The following is a 16508-nucleotide window of genomic DNA, read 5'->3' on the forward strand; positions in this document are numbered from 1 at the left end:
CAACCAGCTTCATTTAGAGCCTTGCTCGGCATGTTGGATTTTGCTTTCTAATCACACCATGCCTACCATTTCAACACAGGTAAGTAATATTTACCTCCCGCCACAGTGGACTATACATTTTACATAATGAGAGACTCGGGGTCATGCATGTACACCAGTAACAATGTAGCTGGTGGGGATAAGGGTGATTGGCTTGTTACACCGCTCGACATCCCACCTACCAGGCTGGCATATAGTCCCATTGTTGTTGGTTGCAAACTATCCTCTTTTTCTCCAGTCTCCCCGAGTTTAACGCTGGCCTGCTTGCATTTTGACAATGAAATTCTCAGAGGATATGGATCGCTACATGGGGCAAACATGATTTCAGAGTAATTCACAAGAAATCCTTTTTTTATATCATGTAGGTTCAGGCTAATAATAACAGTGAATAGCAAGCTATGCATTATCGAACCTTTTTAAAATACTCGTGGTCAAAGACCTCAAATCTAACAAGTCTTCTTCAGTCTTCTCTCTGTCGCCTCCTGTCAAGCGTCCCACCCTCTTCTAGCACCCATATATTTCCGGGGTTCCCGAAACTCTCTGTTACTAAAGCTCCCCACAAACCATCATAAAAAAGGAAAGCAAAGTACAATCTGTGATCCGCTGAGGTTTCTGCAAAGTTCTCACGGAGAAGCACTCACCATCACTCCATCTTCGCCCGGCTCGCCTTGCATCCCCTGAAGAAAGAAGACATGGCGTACAGAGGTCGTTAACTAATTAAGAGAAGCTGAAACACATTTGCCACAGTTGTGTTCCTGTGATTCACCAGAGAACGAATAAACAACTGCTGGGTGACCTGCTCTCGAGGCAGTGTAATCAGATCATTTGCTTCAATGACTTTAAATGGAAATGCGTGTGAAGTCTTTGAACTTGGCGTTGGGTGGTATCAACGCTGGTAGGTAAAAATGTTTTTTTTTTAAAAAATGTTAATTTCATCAGGCTTGTCCTAGGTTTAAATATTTACTCATCTGTTATTGTGAGCAGTATAGGATTTCTTCTCATTCTGTTCATTGTCTTGTGCTGATTTATTGTGCCACCTGGCACCGCAAAGTAGGGTTAATTTTACGCGAAAATAGTTCTTCATCTTCAGACATACGCTTTTGTAAACATCGTTTTGCTGTTGGGAAGAAACATGCAGTGTGGCTGTTTGCACATATGTTTTTTCTCTCTCTCCTTCCTTCCCTATCTTCAGAACTTGGGGCCTCCTCTCCCAGTAGCAATTCTCATGAGGAACACCATGGGAATGGGACCAGCATAGTCAAACGCTGTTTGGGTGCATGGTGGGCACAGTATGCCAGTGCCCACCTCGCAAGAGGGCACTGTGCAATGCACAGCCTCGCTTGGGAATGCTCTGAGCAGACTCTGAGATGATATTGTGCTTCTGTTTGTGTTCCAGGGAGCTCTGTAACTGGCTGAACACAGACTCGAGATGCCATTGAGCGCGCTCACAGCTCCTGTACCTCCTCTACTCTCCTAGGAGCCAGCAGGGTAGCCCAGGGGATTAGCAGAGTCACAGGGATTGAAGACAGATTGCTACTGCCCGGTACAGAAAGTTGCATTTTTTCCGTGAAATTTCGTGAGGTTGGATGGCGACCTCATGACATTACACTTTATTTTTACATAAATTATGTCTTCATGTGAAACAAGAGCATATTTCATGCAAAAATGATGTTTGAGATATTGGCGTGAGGTCAGAAAGTAACCCTAGGCAGGACATATTCTGTGTGAGCCAGTCTCCTCTGGGCAAAAACAAAATCTAATAAGGTGAAATTTTAAGATATTGTGTATAAAAGCAAAATTCAGAATTTTTTGCCCAAGACTTTCTGAACTAGTTAGGCCCATTGTCATCCCACTGCCATCCTACCGCCCAGTAGCCAATGTGAAAATCAGGTGATGTAGGCAGGGGTCCTGCCAATCAATGTTAGGCCATCACCTCCTTCAAACTTGAGCCTGGCTGACTTAGTGGAGGGAGGTTACTGTCTACTTCCTTGAAGTAGACACCATGGTCTACGCATTCAGGATGCTGATCAGCAGAGAGTATTTCCTAGTTATCATTGCACATTTTAAAATGCAGCGCAAAGACTCACTACATCGCTGCCAGCATCTTCTGAGTGTGCTGGATTCACAAAGGTTTAAACAAACACTTTTCAGTGTCATTAATTTAGCCATGAAAAGGTGAAGGGGGGAGGGGGGGACACTACTGAATAAAGCACACCAAACGGCAAGGTCTAAGGAAAAAATGAATATATACAATCTGTTATCTCAGTCAAAGATCTACCTTCATAGCATTTGGGGGTGGGGGGGTGAGAGGGTGGGTGGGGGTGGGGTGGAGAAAGTTCCTTTCAAGAAAAACAATTGCACCATCTAAGGACAATATTTGCTATAGATACTACAGAAGATGAGCTCTGTAGGTGAAATCGGAATACATGCAGCATGGAGGTCTTTCAGAGAAACAGTGTCTTATCCTGGCTTGCTACTCATCAATTTCCTAGTTCAGCCCATCAGAAAGAAGGGGTGTTACTACTCTCTATGATCTTTATTTTCAGGGTCCTGGATTAGTTCTGCAACCTTTACTTCTAGAATTTAAAGCGAACCTGCCCTTTTCTTTAATGACAAGGTATCAAACATGACTAGTGCCAGTAGGTGGCGTCAGATGCTCTGTTTGCTGACTAAGGTCTCGCAAAAACTTCTGACATGCCTGCTCCCTGTCCCAAAAGTTTAAGTGCAATGATGACAGGAACAGGGTAAATACAGATCTGTACAAGACCTGTTTACTCTCCCTAGTTTGTCTTCCAGGCCTTTTGCCTGACACCTCAGCCACAAAGAGGCAGGTATTGTGCGGCTAATGCTAGGGAAAGGGGTCACCATGTTATGTTAATGGCGTAGGCACAGTTTGGTGATGTCACATTTGCTACTTCTGGCATTGCGGGGACTCAGTCTATGCGAGCATGATACAGACTGGAGCTGGAGATTGAAAGACTGAGGCGTGCAGCATGTCAAACTGTGGCCCTAAAGCCATTGATTTAAATAAAAATAAAAAAACACCATAAATCCTTTTGTGGAACACAAACACGTAATGTAGTACGTACAATAATGTTCTACAGAGGTAAACACGAAATAGGGCTTAACAAATACTCTATGACCCATTAAATGCTGAAGTTCTCAAAAAAGAGAAATGCTGTGCGGTAGGCAGGTATTTACTAGGGGTGTGCGTTGAGCACTGCTCCTCTGGCAGAGTTCACAGAGATTTTTGGCACTCCTCGCTCCGCTTGGAGCGTGGAGTTCGGCCAAAAACTCCGCTAGCCCCGGTAGCGGACAGAAACTCACTGCAGCCCAGTTATAGGCCACACAGCGCAAGCGCAGACTATCTGCGCTTGTGCTGTGTGGCCCATAACTGGGCTGCAGTGCACACACAGTCCGACGTCTGAGGCGTGGAGCTGTTGCAAGTTGTGGGGCTGCACCGGCGCCAGCTCCAGATCCAGGCTTCCCTCCTTTCACTGTCCTTAGCTGCCTGGGACCAGGGTGCAGAGGGAGGCAGAGAGCCAGGCTGCTGGCAACGGGGACTCTGGGACCCTGGTAAGACCCTTGTTTTGCTTTCTCTGTGTGCACACGGGCCGGCACTGGGCATAGACAGTATTTGCACATGAGTGGGGTATGTGCTTGGGAGCTGGTGTACTTCTGCTAGTGCTGGCCCCTGAAGAAAAGGCGGTCTGAGGCTGTGTGTAAGTGCACAGGAAGTGATTGCAAGGCTGGTGCCAGACAGGGGATGTGATTGGCCCTCTGTAGCAAGTTTGTGGAGGAGGGCAGTTGGTGAAGGGAATTGTGCAGGTGTGGAGAGCAGCAGGCTCCGGACCAGTGGGCTATGTCAGCACAAGAGACCTGAAACAGCAGCTGACCTGAATGTACTCGATCTTGGAAGAGCTAAGCAGAGTCGGACCTGGCTAACCAGGTCCATCCCTGCTTAGTGCTTCCGAGATTGGGCGCATTCGGGCCAGGGTGCAAGTAGGGCAGGTGGCAGACCGCCTCGCGCTGAACTCTGCAGAATTCCTCAGAGTTTTAAGCCAGCTCCACAGAATTCCACTGAGTGGAACTTCATGAGCTTTGCCCACCCCTGGTATTTACAATACCTGCGTTAACACAGCCATCGTTGAAAGGGTGCCCTTATTTCCAAAGAACAAAATCTGTATTGATAAATATGTTGTGGCCAATTCACAATGGAGTTTTGGAGTGCGTAAAGTAGTACTCTTTTATATACTGTTACATAATATGTATACCGTTACATAAAAATTGTAAATTCAGAGAATGGTCATACACCATTGGAAAAATTAGAAAGGACTGACCCTTCTGCACTTTTATATGTCTAGGGGCTGATTCACAAAGGCCTGGTAGAGTATGTAAGAGAGTCCTCCTATAGTACTATCAGTACTATTTCTGTTCTTATAAATGTTTTTCCATTCGCTCCTCCTGAAAACTATAAAATCAAGATTGTGAACAAAAAAAAACATAATATAAAATATGAACACATTTATGAAAGTATGCATCCATTATTTTAGCAGGACCCAAAACGAGGAGGTGGATAATTAGTGATCAGCAGGAGCTCAACCGCACAATTTTGAGATTCTCTAGAGATTTGCGGGTCCCTACATTCCAACCTTTCTTGAAGGATGCCTCGCATGATCTGAGCCTCAAAGACATAACTGGCCGGCTCTACTCCCGAACAATGTAACTCAGTGTGAACTAACTTGGACATACTTGTTTACTTTTCACCAGTTTCAAAAGTACTCAACACTCTATGACTGTTGAAATCCTCAAATCCTGGAGTGGATGATGAGGTCTTTCAAAGCAGCGCAAGGTTCTTCCACAGCTTCCTTGGCTAAGGCCAGTTGGCAGGCTTACATCCTTTCTTCAGTGTAGGACAACACTTTAGAGACATCTTAAGGATTTTGGGGTCCCTGGGCCGAACGTATTTTGGGGGCCCCTGTTAAGAACATCCTTGATTTTATGATTTGATTTCAGCTCTTTCGTGCACTCTATGGCCAAGTCACTGACAGCGCACAGGCACATCCAAATTCTATATGTGTTTAATTCTAATATTCAGAGATAGTGGCATGTTCTTTTAATAGTGTAACAGAACAGCAGCTCACGAATATTAATGAAAATAATCTCCGACGCCCTCAGATTTTTCATATGGGAGGTCCCCTGTTTTGAACTAAAAGAAACTTTTTTTAGGATGTTGCATGAAACAAACACACCATTTCTTTGCAAAATGTCTGTAATAGAGTCTTACAAATCACCCATATCAAAAATAAATTCAAGGAAACCGGTATTTGTAGCAGTGCTGTTTTGGAATTATTCAAGTTCTGTTTTGGAATTATTCAAGTTAATCAGGGTAAGACGCTCTGCAGATCAGAGCTGGCTCTATCGGGGGCCCCCTGAAAGGCTGGGGTCCTGGATCAGAGTCCACTTTGCCCCTGCCTTAAAACGTCTCTGCAACAATTACAGATGTATTGTTGTTTAATGGGTGTCTGCTGGTTTGTTTAGATTTTTTCTTGTTACCTTATTCATATCCAGCCATATTAAATCATGTATTTTTTAGCTCAGGATGCTTTGTGGTATTGCAACTCATTTTATTTGTGCATGTAAACTAATCATTATACCTAAAAAAAAAGTGTACTTATTGAGGTGTGTTTGTACCACTAGGAAGTTTCACGTATTTTAGTGTTCAGTAAAAACGACACCAACAATACATCACTTACTAAATCTTGAACTTGCAATGCTCCTGTCATGACTGTTCTGGATACACATGGATACAAAGACCTGTGCCTGGTTACATTAGATGCACAATACGTACTTATTGGCCTGGGTGAAGTGCATAAGTAATGCAATAGCATGTGTACACTTGATGCAGTTCATTATGTACAAACCATGTATATCAGCCTCCATGTAGACGCTGGGTGGGTGCCTGTTTCTAGTCTTCACCCCACCCACAGAGTCTCCCAGCTCTTATTGTGACCATCAAAGACTAGGTGTGTGTGTTCAGAGAGCGAGAAGTACCCAGGGCTGAGGCCCTGCTACCTAGGAGGCCGTGTGGTCCTGGCAAAGCCCCTCCCAGGACTCAGAATGGGTGTAGTACACCAGTGGAGGGGCGTGGCTTCCAGCGGATCTTCTAGAAAGGGCACTACAGCAGCTGCCCCCCCCCCCTCATTCGCCTGGTGCTGTGCAACATACAAACGAAGGAACACTATGACCGCCTCCGTAGCATCGAAGAGTGGCGGGCATGGGGAAACCTATTCAACCGGGACGACTTTCTGTCTCCGTCACTCCACATACGCTGTATTTATACCCACAAGATCACATCTGTATTTGATGGTTGATAATTGAAACCAATATGGAATGGTTTTAATGTAATGTGATGTTAATAAGCAAGAGGAATAAATCCTGGTATTAATAATGCATACTCACTGTTCAGAAACCTGGTTTCTATTTCAGCTGCTCAATTCATATTCTGTTTCCTGACCAAAATATCATCCATTCCCCCCCTCACCACCACTCAATCATATATTGTTTCAGAACCAAATCCATTCACTCCATAGTATGGAGATATTTGTGACACTGTCTCACAGATCACTGCGCGAGCACTGTTTCCTTACAGGTACGCCGGGCAGTCCACGGGGGCCATCTTTGCCTGTGTCGCCGGGAGGTCCTCGTGCACCAGGAGGACCTGGTGGGCCGGGTGGCCCTGCTTGACCTTGATCACCCTGTTGAAGTACATAGAAATATTAGCACTTAAAAGTATCCTCAGTGTAAGTTACTAACACACCTCGTTATACTGTCCATAAACCAGGCCTACAGAGACGCGAGTATAGGATCTATATTTGCTGAGGTTTATTAAGCTGTGTTCTACACTGCTCTCTGCTCACTCCTTGTTGTATTTCAATTAATGGGGAGCGTGGCTGCTTTGTTCCTTTTACTATGAAGGTGTATGGCTTCGGCAGTGCATCAGCTGCTGGGGGCCATGCAGAGGCGCATTCTTTCTAGTCCCATCTTGAGCCATTTGTTTTGGACAAAGGAGCCCTGGGAGGGCTCGATGACGGATCCTTGGAGCCCGTGGATAGCATCCATCATGAACTAGCGGCTCAGGTGTTTTCTAGACTTGTAGCTTGGGACACCCCTCCCCCCCAATTCAGTTGAAATGGAAAAAAATATGCAGCCCCCAAATTGCTGCACATTTCTAATACTAACACAAGCCTCGATAAACCTTGTGATACTGCATTAAATCATGGGTATAACTGTGGCAACATGTGGTACCAGATGTGCAGTGAAAGTACCGTGAATTCCAGTGTTTTATGCCCTTTATCTGTACTGGACTTTAAATCTAAGGGGTAGCAGAGCCCCTGTGGTCACGCTTTTCTGTGCCTGGGTATTATGCCTGAATGTAGCGCCTCACTCTAGACGAGGACCTGAGCAACAAAGCAAGCTGACCTCTGGAGTAGGAGCCAAAATCTGCTTTCCTTGATTTGGATTTCACACCCGTATTGATTAAAAAAAATAATTACAAATATTCTTTCATTGGACAATATACTTCTAAATGTAAGTGTTATGAAGTTGCCTCTGCCAAGGAGGACAGAAATATAACTTTTTGTAAAGCTATGTAAGTATACATAAGCTTCGATGAGGTGTGTTTTAATAAGAATAATCTGTAGTATTTTCACCGAAGCGGAGTGTGTTTTGAGTTAGTTACGCTGGTGTTTCTATCCCTAAAGGGTGTACAGAGAGAGCCTGTCACTTGGCATTGATTTCAGTGCGTGAAGGCAGGACATCTGATATTGTAGTATCACAATTCATTTGTAACATGGCAAAGATAATGCGTTTGCACCACACTTGTCCCACAAATAAAGCAAAAGCTGTGTGTTCTGGTCCCAGTTTGCTGTAAGATTATCGCCCTACGCTGCAGTTGCCACATCAAGACTGTAAGGTCAACTTTGCACTTGTATTATTTAATGAGGCGAGGCGTAAAGTTTGCTATCTGTGGGGACTGGGGAAGGGAAGCCTAGTGTTTTGGACAAAAGTTGCCTCTTTGAGGATGAAATTTAATGACTCGGCATCTTGAAAAGACATTGATACCTAAGTTTCAAAAATACAAACCACATGGGAGACTAGATCTGAAAACTAACATCTGGATGGCATATTAAGAACACCAGAAGCTCAAAGTAAAACCACATTTAAATTAAGTTTCTCTGGTCACACATATTATCTTTTTGTTTTTTTTCTAAATATTAAATGCATTTTCTAGTTATGGGCAAGAATGGTACAAAATATATCCTTGTCATGCAGTCAAACTTGATGCAAGCATTGCAAATAGAGAAATAAATCAGAAATGAGAGCAACCAGAATGAGGAGGAGGGGTCAGCATGCTTCTACCTTAAGGACTCGCCGGTTAAAGGTGGGTTGGTCATTAGAGAGAAATCCGTGGTTGAGCCGAGGAAAGACCATCTAGCCCAGATATAAGGAAACAAGAAAGACAAACAAGGCAAGACAAGAAAAACAGAAGAGTGAGAATCAGAGGATAACGAACATGCCTGAGATAAAAGATTGGTAGGAGAAAGAGTTGGTAAAGGCTGCACGTCCAACCACTACAGTCATCCTTTTTTATCTCTTTGCAGACAGATTTCCTTCAAAGAGAAAGGTTCATTCAATTCAATTTAATATAGACGCAAACTGGAGATAGCCACAACAAACAAGCATTTACAATGCAACAGGTCTCGCATTTGCTCATGTTAGAGCTGATCGCGTTGTGAACTCCTAACCCGACTTTTCACCTATCGGGCAAAAGTGCATTTTTGTACATAACCCGAAAAAGTGAAATTAACTATGTAAAGCGCTCAACTTCTGCCAAGCGAGATCGCGCTCGTAAATTAGAGAAAAAGAAGTCCACGAGCCCGATGGAAAACAGCGAGCCTCGCATGTTTTCTGTACTTGGTCGCTGCGCTTCAGGAGGGCTAGCCACCGGAAAAGGAATGAGTTATGCCTGCCTTCGACTAATGAAAGCAAGCAGATTTTATTAGGCAAGCCCACGAACCAATAAAAAACACTGACGTGAAGTTGACAGGGCTCCGAGCCCTTTTCTAAATACAAGAGTCTCGCTGCGATACGCATGCGTGAGTGCATGCAACGCAGGCTCGACCCTAAAAATTTGCTGCGCTGTACAAAGATTAGGTGTTTGACACATCTACAGTGTGAATGAGTGGTACACAGTGACTAAAGCTATGGGCGCACTACTCATTTTAGGGTGTGGCCTAAGAGGTGTACCATTTGGCTTATGAAAAGGTCTGGTATTGTTTAAGTAATTTAGGAACATTTGTTAGAGGAGCTAGATGAACCTCACCTTACACAACCTGTTGAGCATTGACCCAGACTGGCAGGTCACTGTCACCAAAACAAGAAAGACATTGTCTGCTTACCCTGAACCAGCCAGTGATAAGCAACAGACCACAAGACTACTCACTTCCATGGACCCTTGAAAATGGGCCAACCACACGAGTCACGATGCACCAATCCAAGCATCACACCCATCCTAACTATCCCTTCCTCACACATCACTCTGCCCGGCACAGCTCTCAAGTTTTTAAAGGTTTAATGATGGTTGGGCTGATGAGTCCATCCCACTCTCTCCCTTTTTGCATGTGTCACTGCCTTAGGTACAACTCTTAAATTCTCCAAATGTGAAAGATTTAAAGGGAATCTGAGCTATATCAATATTCAACCCTTCTCTCATGTGTCCCCCTTGCTGTACAGCTCTCAATTTTTCAGGCATTCAATACGGATTCCAGCAACAAGTGCATCCCTCTCTCTCCCCTTGCCACAACTGTTATTACTACCTGTGGCAGAGCCCTCAATTTTTCAAAGTTTTAATGATGGTCGTGCCATAAAGTCCATCGCACTCTTTCCTTTTTTGGCCTGTGTCACTGCCTTGGGCACAGCTCTAAAATTCTCGACATTTTAAGAGGATCAGACCTATGAGTCTATTCAAGTGTCTTCTCATGTGTCCTATCTGCTGTACAGCTCTCAACGTTTCAGAAGTTTAATGAGAGTCCCACCAACATGTCCATCCCAATCTCTCTCCTTGTCACCATTGTACCATTGACTGTGGCACAGCCCTCAACATTTCAAAGTTTTAATGAGTGTTTGACCAGCATGTCCACCCCGCACTCTCCTCTCCTCACATGTGCCAGTGCATGTGGCATAGCTCTCAGCTATTCAAAGTTTTAAGGTGGATTGAACCAACATGCCTACTCAATCCTCTCCCCTCACGTGTATCACTGCCTGTGACACTACTGTCATTTTTTCAGTTTAAATGAGAGTTCCTCCTCCAGCATGGAACTGGTGGCCCTAATTTAAATTTCTTGGACTGAAGGAGGCATTTTGAGACTTGCACATGGAAAATGTTCTTTTTGTTCTAATATCGATGAATTAGTAAACGAAAATGTGCTCAGTGTCCCTCATGTGAGGTATGGTGCCAGAATATCGTATATTATTCTTAATTTTATGTCTTACATATCATTTACAAAATCACTCCATTTAAGTTAATATCAGAAATTCTACACCTAATGGGATGATAATATTGTTAAAAAAATATATCCAATTCAATTAAATTTTTATTTCTGTTCCGGAACTTCAATGAGGTCCACATAAAAATATCAAAACATACTCACAAAAATAGTTAAATTCACATTAGCCATCCCCAGAAACAACAAATTATTTTCACCGTGGGGTAAAATATATTGCATGTAAACAGTAAGAGAGTAGCTGGCATGCCTTAATAAGAGTTAAAGCACCAAAGGACTTATATAATTACTAAAACAGATAAAATAAAGTAAAAAACAGATCCTTAATGACCATAAATTAAAAATTATATCAGGCATTGTTAATATAACTTTAAGAAATATTTTAAAAAGTTAAAGACTCTAAAACAGAACATTTCATTTGGTGGGGTATATAGTTCATTTAGGAACATTGGAGCACAGAGAATCAATAATTGCAAACCGATAGGCTTCAACCATTTCCGCCGGCAATGTGATACAGCAAGATATATAAAAAGGACATGATTGAGATCCTGAGTGCCCCTTTAGCACAAATTGCAAATTGGCGAGATGCCATACTATTTTGGCAACAAAGGGTTTAATGGGAGCAAACGTTTCTTAAAAGAAACCAGAAGCACCTCACGTCATGAGGTAGATTCCAATAAGCATAGGATTGCAATTTGTTTGCCATATATCAGTCTGTTACAGTTTGGCTGATCCTTTTCTTAGTCCATGCCTCTCTGTCCAAACGGAAACTTAAGGATCAAGGCTTTTTTGAAACTCACCTTTAATTGCTGTGCTGATAGTGAGAGAACTAATATAGGGTCCAATTGCAACATGTGAGTCACGACCACAAAGTTCCTGCGAGTTGAAGACTTATCTTCTAACAGTCCAAAATGTCTTTCTTTATGCAAGATCTTAATGAGGTATCATCACATTTTGCAAGGTATGCAACCCAGTGCACTACCCCTGTGGAGCCCTGAACAAAGGCACTTCTCAACCCAAAATCTAACCGTAGAGTTGCTACGGAAGAGGCTAAATGCACAGAAAGTAAGCTTCTAAGAACACAAACTTCTATCATGTTTAGAAAGCTCAAATTAGAGATGTCAATCAGTTCTATACCATACAGCAGAAAGGTAGTTATTGTAGCTCGATAGACCTCTGGCAAGAGTAAAAGGTGCCTTCCCCCTATGGCTCTGGAGAATGTGCCTAAGCCTTTGGGCTGAGAGGGCTTTGGACATATTTTTTCCTATATGAGCTTTCTCCCTTAGATTCCCACATACTGTCTTCCCCAAGAAAACATATGATTTAACAGTTTCTAGTTTTGGGGGACCCAAGGACCATGCATAATTTCTATAGATCGACTTCTTCCTCCCATGGAAGCACATTGTTTTACTTTTAATTGCATTAATCTTCATGAAGTGTGTGTCTGCAAATTGTTGTAAAGCCTGCAGGTGACCATTTAACCCTCTAGGGGTGAGATCAAAAATTACTATGTAGTCTGCATAAAGTAGACAATCGCCTTTCCTCTGAGCAGTGGAGCAATACCCTTGCTTTGAGATAAATTGTCGTGAAGGTCATAGATGTAAAGGGAGAAGAGGAGTGGGGCAAGTAGGCAGCCTAGTTTTAACCCACTGAAAGTGGGAATAACTTGTGGCAAGCCCCTATCACTACTCATGAGCACCCTATACGAGGTATTCGAATGAAGAGCAATCACTAACTTTTAGAGGGGGCCTAGCATACCCAATGTTAACACTTATTCCACAGCAAGGAACAATCTACTTTGTCAGAGCAGTGGAAAAGTCTATAAAGGCTGCGTATAGGACCCCACCCCTTACTACCAAATATTTTTCAGTTAGTACCTGAAAGGCAGTTATATTATCAAGTGTTCCATTGTCTACTCCTAAATCCAGTTTGTTCATTGGGGAGGATTGTATCTTCTACCCATTCATTGATTTGATCCAGTACACATTTAGCAAAAACTTTACCCACTGCATCAAGAAGAGCAATCTGACACTAGTTTTCTGGCGAGTTACGATCTTCTTTTTTTAAGAGAGGGACTATAATACTTTCTGTTCAAGACGGGGGATTCTTTATGATTTTATAACATTTTTTAAAACACTGGGTAGAGAATTTTACTCCAAAGTAGTGGATTTTGTTTTAATACAGAAAAGGGGATCTCATCAGGCTGCATTACTGATGAGGGGCCCATTCCTTGAACTGAAGACATAATCTCTGCTTCGGATGGGGGGTCAGAGAGGAGCGAGCATTTCTTTACTGAAGGTTGATTACTCTCCCCCTCATTTGCTACATTAAGACCCTTATTAAAGGTAACCCATTTCGATTCCTCTATGGATAATGGGAAAGATCCAGCTCTTGCACCACAGCCATCTCCAACTAGAGCCCAAAAAGTCCTGGACGTGCCTTTGACTGCCGCCTCCCTTAATTTAATCCAGAGTCTCTCCCATGCTTCTCTCTTTGAACGAGCTATCACTCGCGCCCTTCTCCTCTTTAATACCTGCACCTTCGTTTTCCTATCAGGATCAAAAAACTAATATTGGTCCCTAATTAGTGCATTTACGTCCCTATTTAATAGAAGAAGGGGAAAAGGGGTCATCTTATAGCAGTTCAATTAGTTTTTTTGGTTAATATAATTTATTATACACACAGTTCAATTAGTTTTTTTGGTTAATATAATTTATTATACGCTTCATGAAATTATTAAAATATTCAATTCCATTCCCTACCCAATTGCCTAAATTACCAAGTGTGGTTTATAATTTGACTTTCAACCCCGGCAGACAATAAGGAGACGAACTTAATATCATTGCCTTCAATTAATCTCAGATTCACAATTTGAGAAAAGCATTTAAGTAATGAGGACCTATTTAAGATTAAATCTCCATTGAAAAGGGGGATAAAGTCCAACATACAGGAGTCTACATTACTCTCTGCGGCCTTTCTCTCTTCTAGCACCAATTGACTTCTCTTAATACCAGGATCAAAAGATGGCACAGCCATTGGGTTTAGAGAAGATGGAATATAAGATACTTGTGAATTATATAGATGTCTTCCTTTACTGCAGAGGTTCTCTTGACCGTTGCCTTTATGGGAATTTTTGTAGAGCCACCTACAGCCTGAACAAAAGAGGGAATTTGCTCAGACCCTTCAGTGCTTTGTAAATTATCAGTAACTTCTCCAAAGAATAACTTCCTTCAACCTTTCTTTGAAAGTCTGCATCAAGATGTTTTCTTTCCTTTGCGCAGTATTTCTTCTTCCCAGGTTTTACTTGCTTTGGATCACCAGTGTTTGGCACCAGTTTAGGACAGGATTTAAAAATCAGAAACAGGACCAGCTCAACAACCTCCTTGTGGATTTTCTCATGAATTCTTTACAGTATAGGATTTATTCAAGATAAGTCGACTGGGCTGTCCGCACAGAGGGCTTCTTGAGTGCATTTCTTACATTGTGGTTTACCTGCCTGGGAGCCAAAGTCTTTTTGACAACAGACTTCCTTATGGTGGGTCTTTCTACCCAACAGCGATGATCCCTCCAATCCAAAAGGTTCCCTAAAACCTGAAGCTTTATCCTTCTTATTGTTGGTCAGTTCTTTCAATATTGCTGTAACCCTATCGAAGATACAGTCAGACCATCCAATGAATTTTTCTAATAACTGTAGAACTGGAGATAAAAGTCTTTCCAGACACTGTAAGGAATTTGACACTTATTTCTTGATCAGCGGGTTGGCAAAATTGTACTCTGCTTACTTCCAGGTCTGGAGTGACAGACAGGTTAGATATCAAGGAAGGACAATTTGATGGGGTACTACTAAAAAGTTGCAGCCCTGAAGAGGGGAGGGAGGATCCCCACTGACTGCAAGGACTCGCCCTTATTTTGATTGCCATATCGTATCTTACATGACTCCAAATCAAGGTCTGGCAGGGTAAAGTTATCATCTCGAACCAGCTATTTCCTGCGATAATCCCTCTCTGAGGTTGATTGGGAGGGAGTCATCACCACCAGCACCAAAACAGAAGGAGGCAAAATAAAAGGTAAAAGGTGGGAGGATAAGCCAGGAGCGGGAGGGCTGAATACGGCCTCATGGGTCTCCGAGGCATCCATGAGGCAAACTCCCCAAACTTTGAATTCAACCGTGACCTGTTCCCCAGACCTCTCAGTACCTCCTCTTTGCACAGCTTTGATTGACCCCCCCCCCCATTGGAACTCATATTAGAAATCGGAATCTCCTGCTGGGGTTTCGCCTTTTCCCAAAGAATAAAGATCTGACTTTTCCCTTTCAGCTGCGAGGTTGAGTCTTTATTCTGAAGAGGATTAGATTTTGTTTTTGCACAGGCTCTTCCCTGAAGCAAACGGACCGGATCTAAATTTATTCATTGTCATTTTACAGGATAAAGGCCAATAATTTAGGCCAGTGATGTTAAGATGGCAATTAGTAACTATTGAAGCTAATTGTGGCTAATGGTAGCACGAGGGTTAATGGGGCTGCAAGCACCACAACCCGGAGTGGCCACTTCGGTAGTGGTAGTCTAGGCGCTGCGGAGTCTCTCATGCTGTGTTTAGTTTCTTCCTGACTGGTGCTGAGTAGAATGCTGGGCTGAGGCCGGGTTATGTGGCAGGGAGGGGGAGCTTACCCAGCCTCCGCAGGCACGGGGCTCAACCAAGCTCTGGAGCACTGCTCTCCCTGTTCTGGAGACACCGAAGGCAGCGCGGGCAGGGGCCAGGGACTGAACGCAGGGGCCAATGACCTAAGGCTGTGGAGGGCAGCGGGAATAGCTAAGGCATGACCAGAGCATTACGGCGGGCGAGCAACAGCCACCCCCCCAGCACTGCCCTCCCCCACAACGACACTGGCACACTCACCACTCACCGGAGAGCGAAGCCAGAAAGAAGATGGCCGCTCAATGGGCTGCCAGGATGCAGAAAGCAACCCATAACAAATCCCAACAGGTCTGACGGCAGACCAGCAGCAGAGGCGTGGGACCATGACTGAGAAGCAGCAGCAGGAGGAGCAATGGAAGCTACAGCGAGGGAGCAGAAGGCACAGCGATCAGACAGGAGGAAGAAGGCCCAAGTGCCCGACCGCCAGCTCCACAACTCCAGCAGTCCAGCAAGCCACCTGCCCTTGCATCTTCCACTCCCGCTCGACCCGGCTGAGCTCCCACTCCTGCTATGAAGCTCCCACGGAAGTGCTCTCCTCTGCACCAGATCCTGGGTCAGGAACTAATGAATGGTAGCCTGCGTTTCAGCAATCCAAATTACAGTTAAAAACTATATAGGATACAATACTTCTTTCAGACGATGTTTTTGTTAATAAAATTCTGACACACAACCCAATTTTGAGGGCTTGTTGAAGAAAAAGAGGAAAATATTTCTGTGGTTGGGGGCCTCACAACGAAATTGAAATTCCTGGACCTGTATTACATTGACTCACCCAATGAACATACACGTTCCTGTAGCTACAATTGAAAGCACTTTGGCCCTCATTCCAACCCTGGCGGTCTATGACCGCCAGGGCGGAGGGCAACGGAAGCACCGCCAACAGGCTGGCGGTGCTTCCAGGGCTATTCTGACCGCCGCGGTCAGTAAAGGGGATCCGGCGGTTTCCCGCCGGATTACCCCTGGCCCAGAGAATCCTCCATGGCGGCGCTGCCTGCAGCGCCGCCATGGGGATTCCGACCCCCTTCCCGCCAGCCTGTTTCTGGCGGTTTACACCGCCAGAACCAGGATGGCGGGAACGGTGTCGTGGGGCCCCTGGGGGCCCCTGCACTGCCCATGCCACTGGCATGGGCAGTGCAGGGGCCCCCTAACAGGGCCCCATTAAGATTTTCACTGTCTGCTTTGCAGACAGTGAAAATCGCGATGGGTGCA

At 44.1% G+C, this 16508-nt stretch overlaps 1 protein-coding gene across 1 annotated transcript in view; it reads right to left on the reverse strand.

Moving 5' to 3' along the window:
• LOC138245569 (collagen alpha-1(XXIII) chain-like) overlaps window positions 1–16508 on the reverse strand; it is a 284280-nt gene that overhangs the window by 135523 nt on the left and 132249 nt on the right. Inside the window, exons 6-7 of the mRNA XM_069199279.1 lie at window positions 6690–6797; window positions 681–716 (exon numbers count right to left, since the gene is read on the reverse strand). Coding sequence (XP_069055380.1) covers window positions 681–716; window positions 6690–6797 — 144 coding nt within the window. The remainder of the gene's footprint in view (window positions 1–680; window positions 717–6689; window positions 6798–16508) is intronic.

Source organism: Pleurodeles waltl, chromosome 7 (assembly GCF_031143425.1).
Source record: "Pleurodeles waltl isolate 20211129_DDA chromosome 7, aPleWal1.hap1.20221129, whole genome shotgun sequence".
Taxonomy (NCBI): domain Eukaryota; kingdom Metazoa; phylum Chordata; class Amphibia; order Caudata; family Salamandridae; genus Pleurodeles; species Pleurodeles waltl.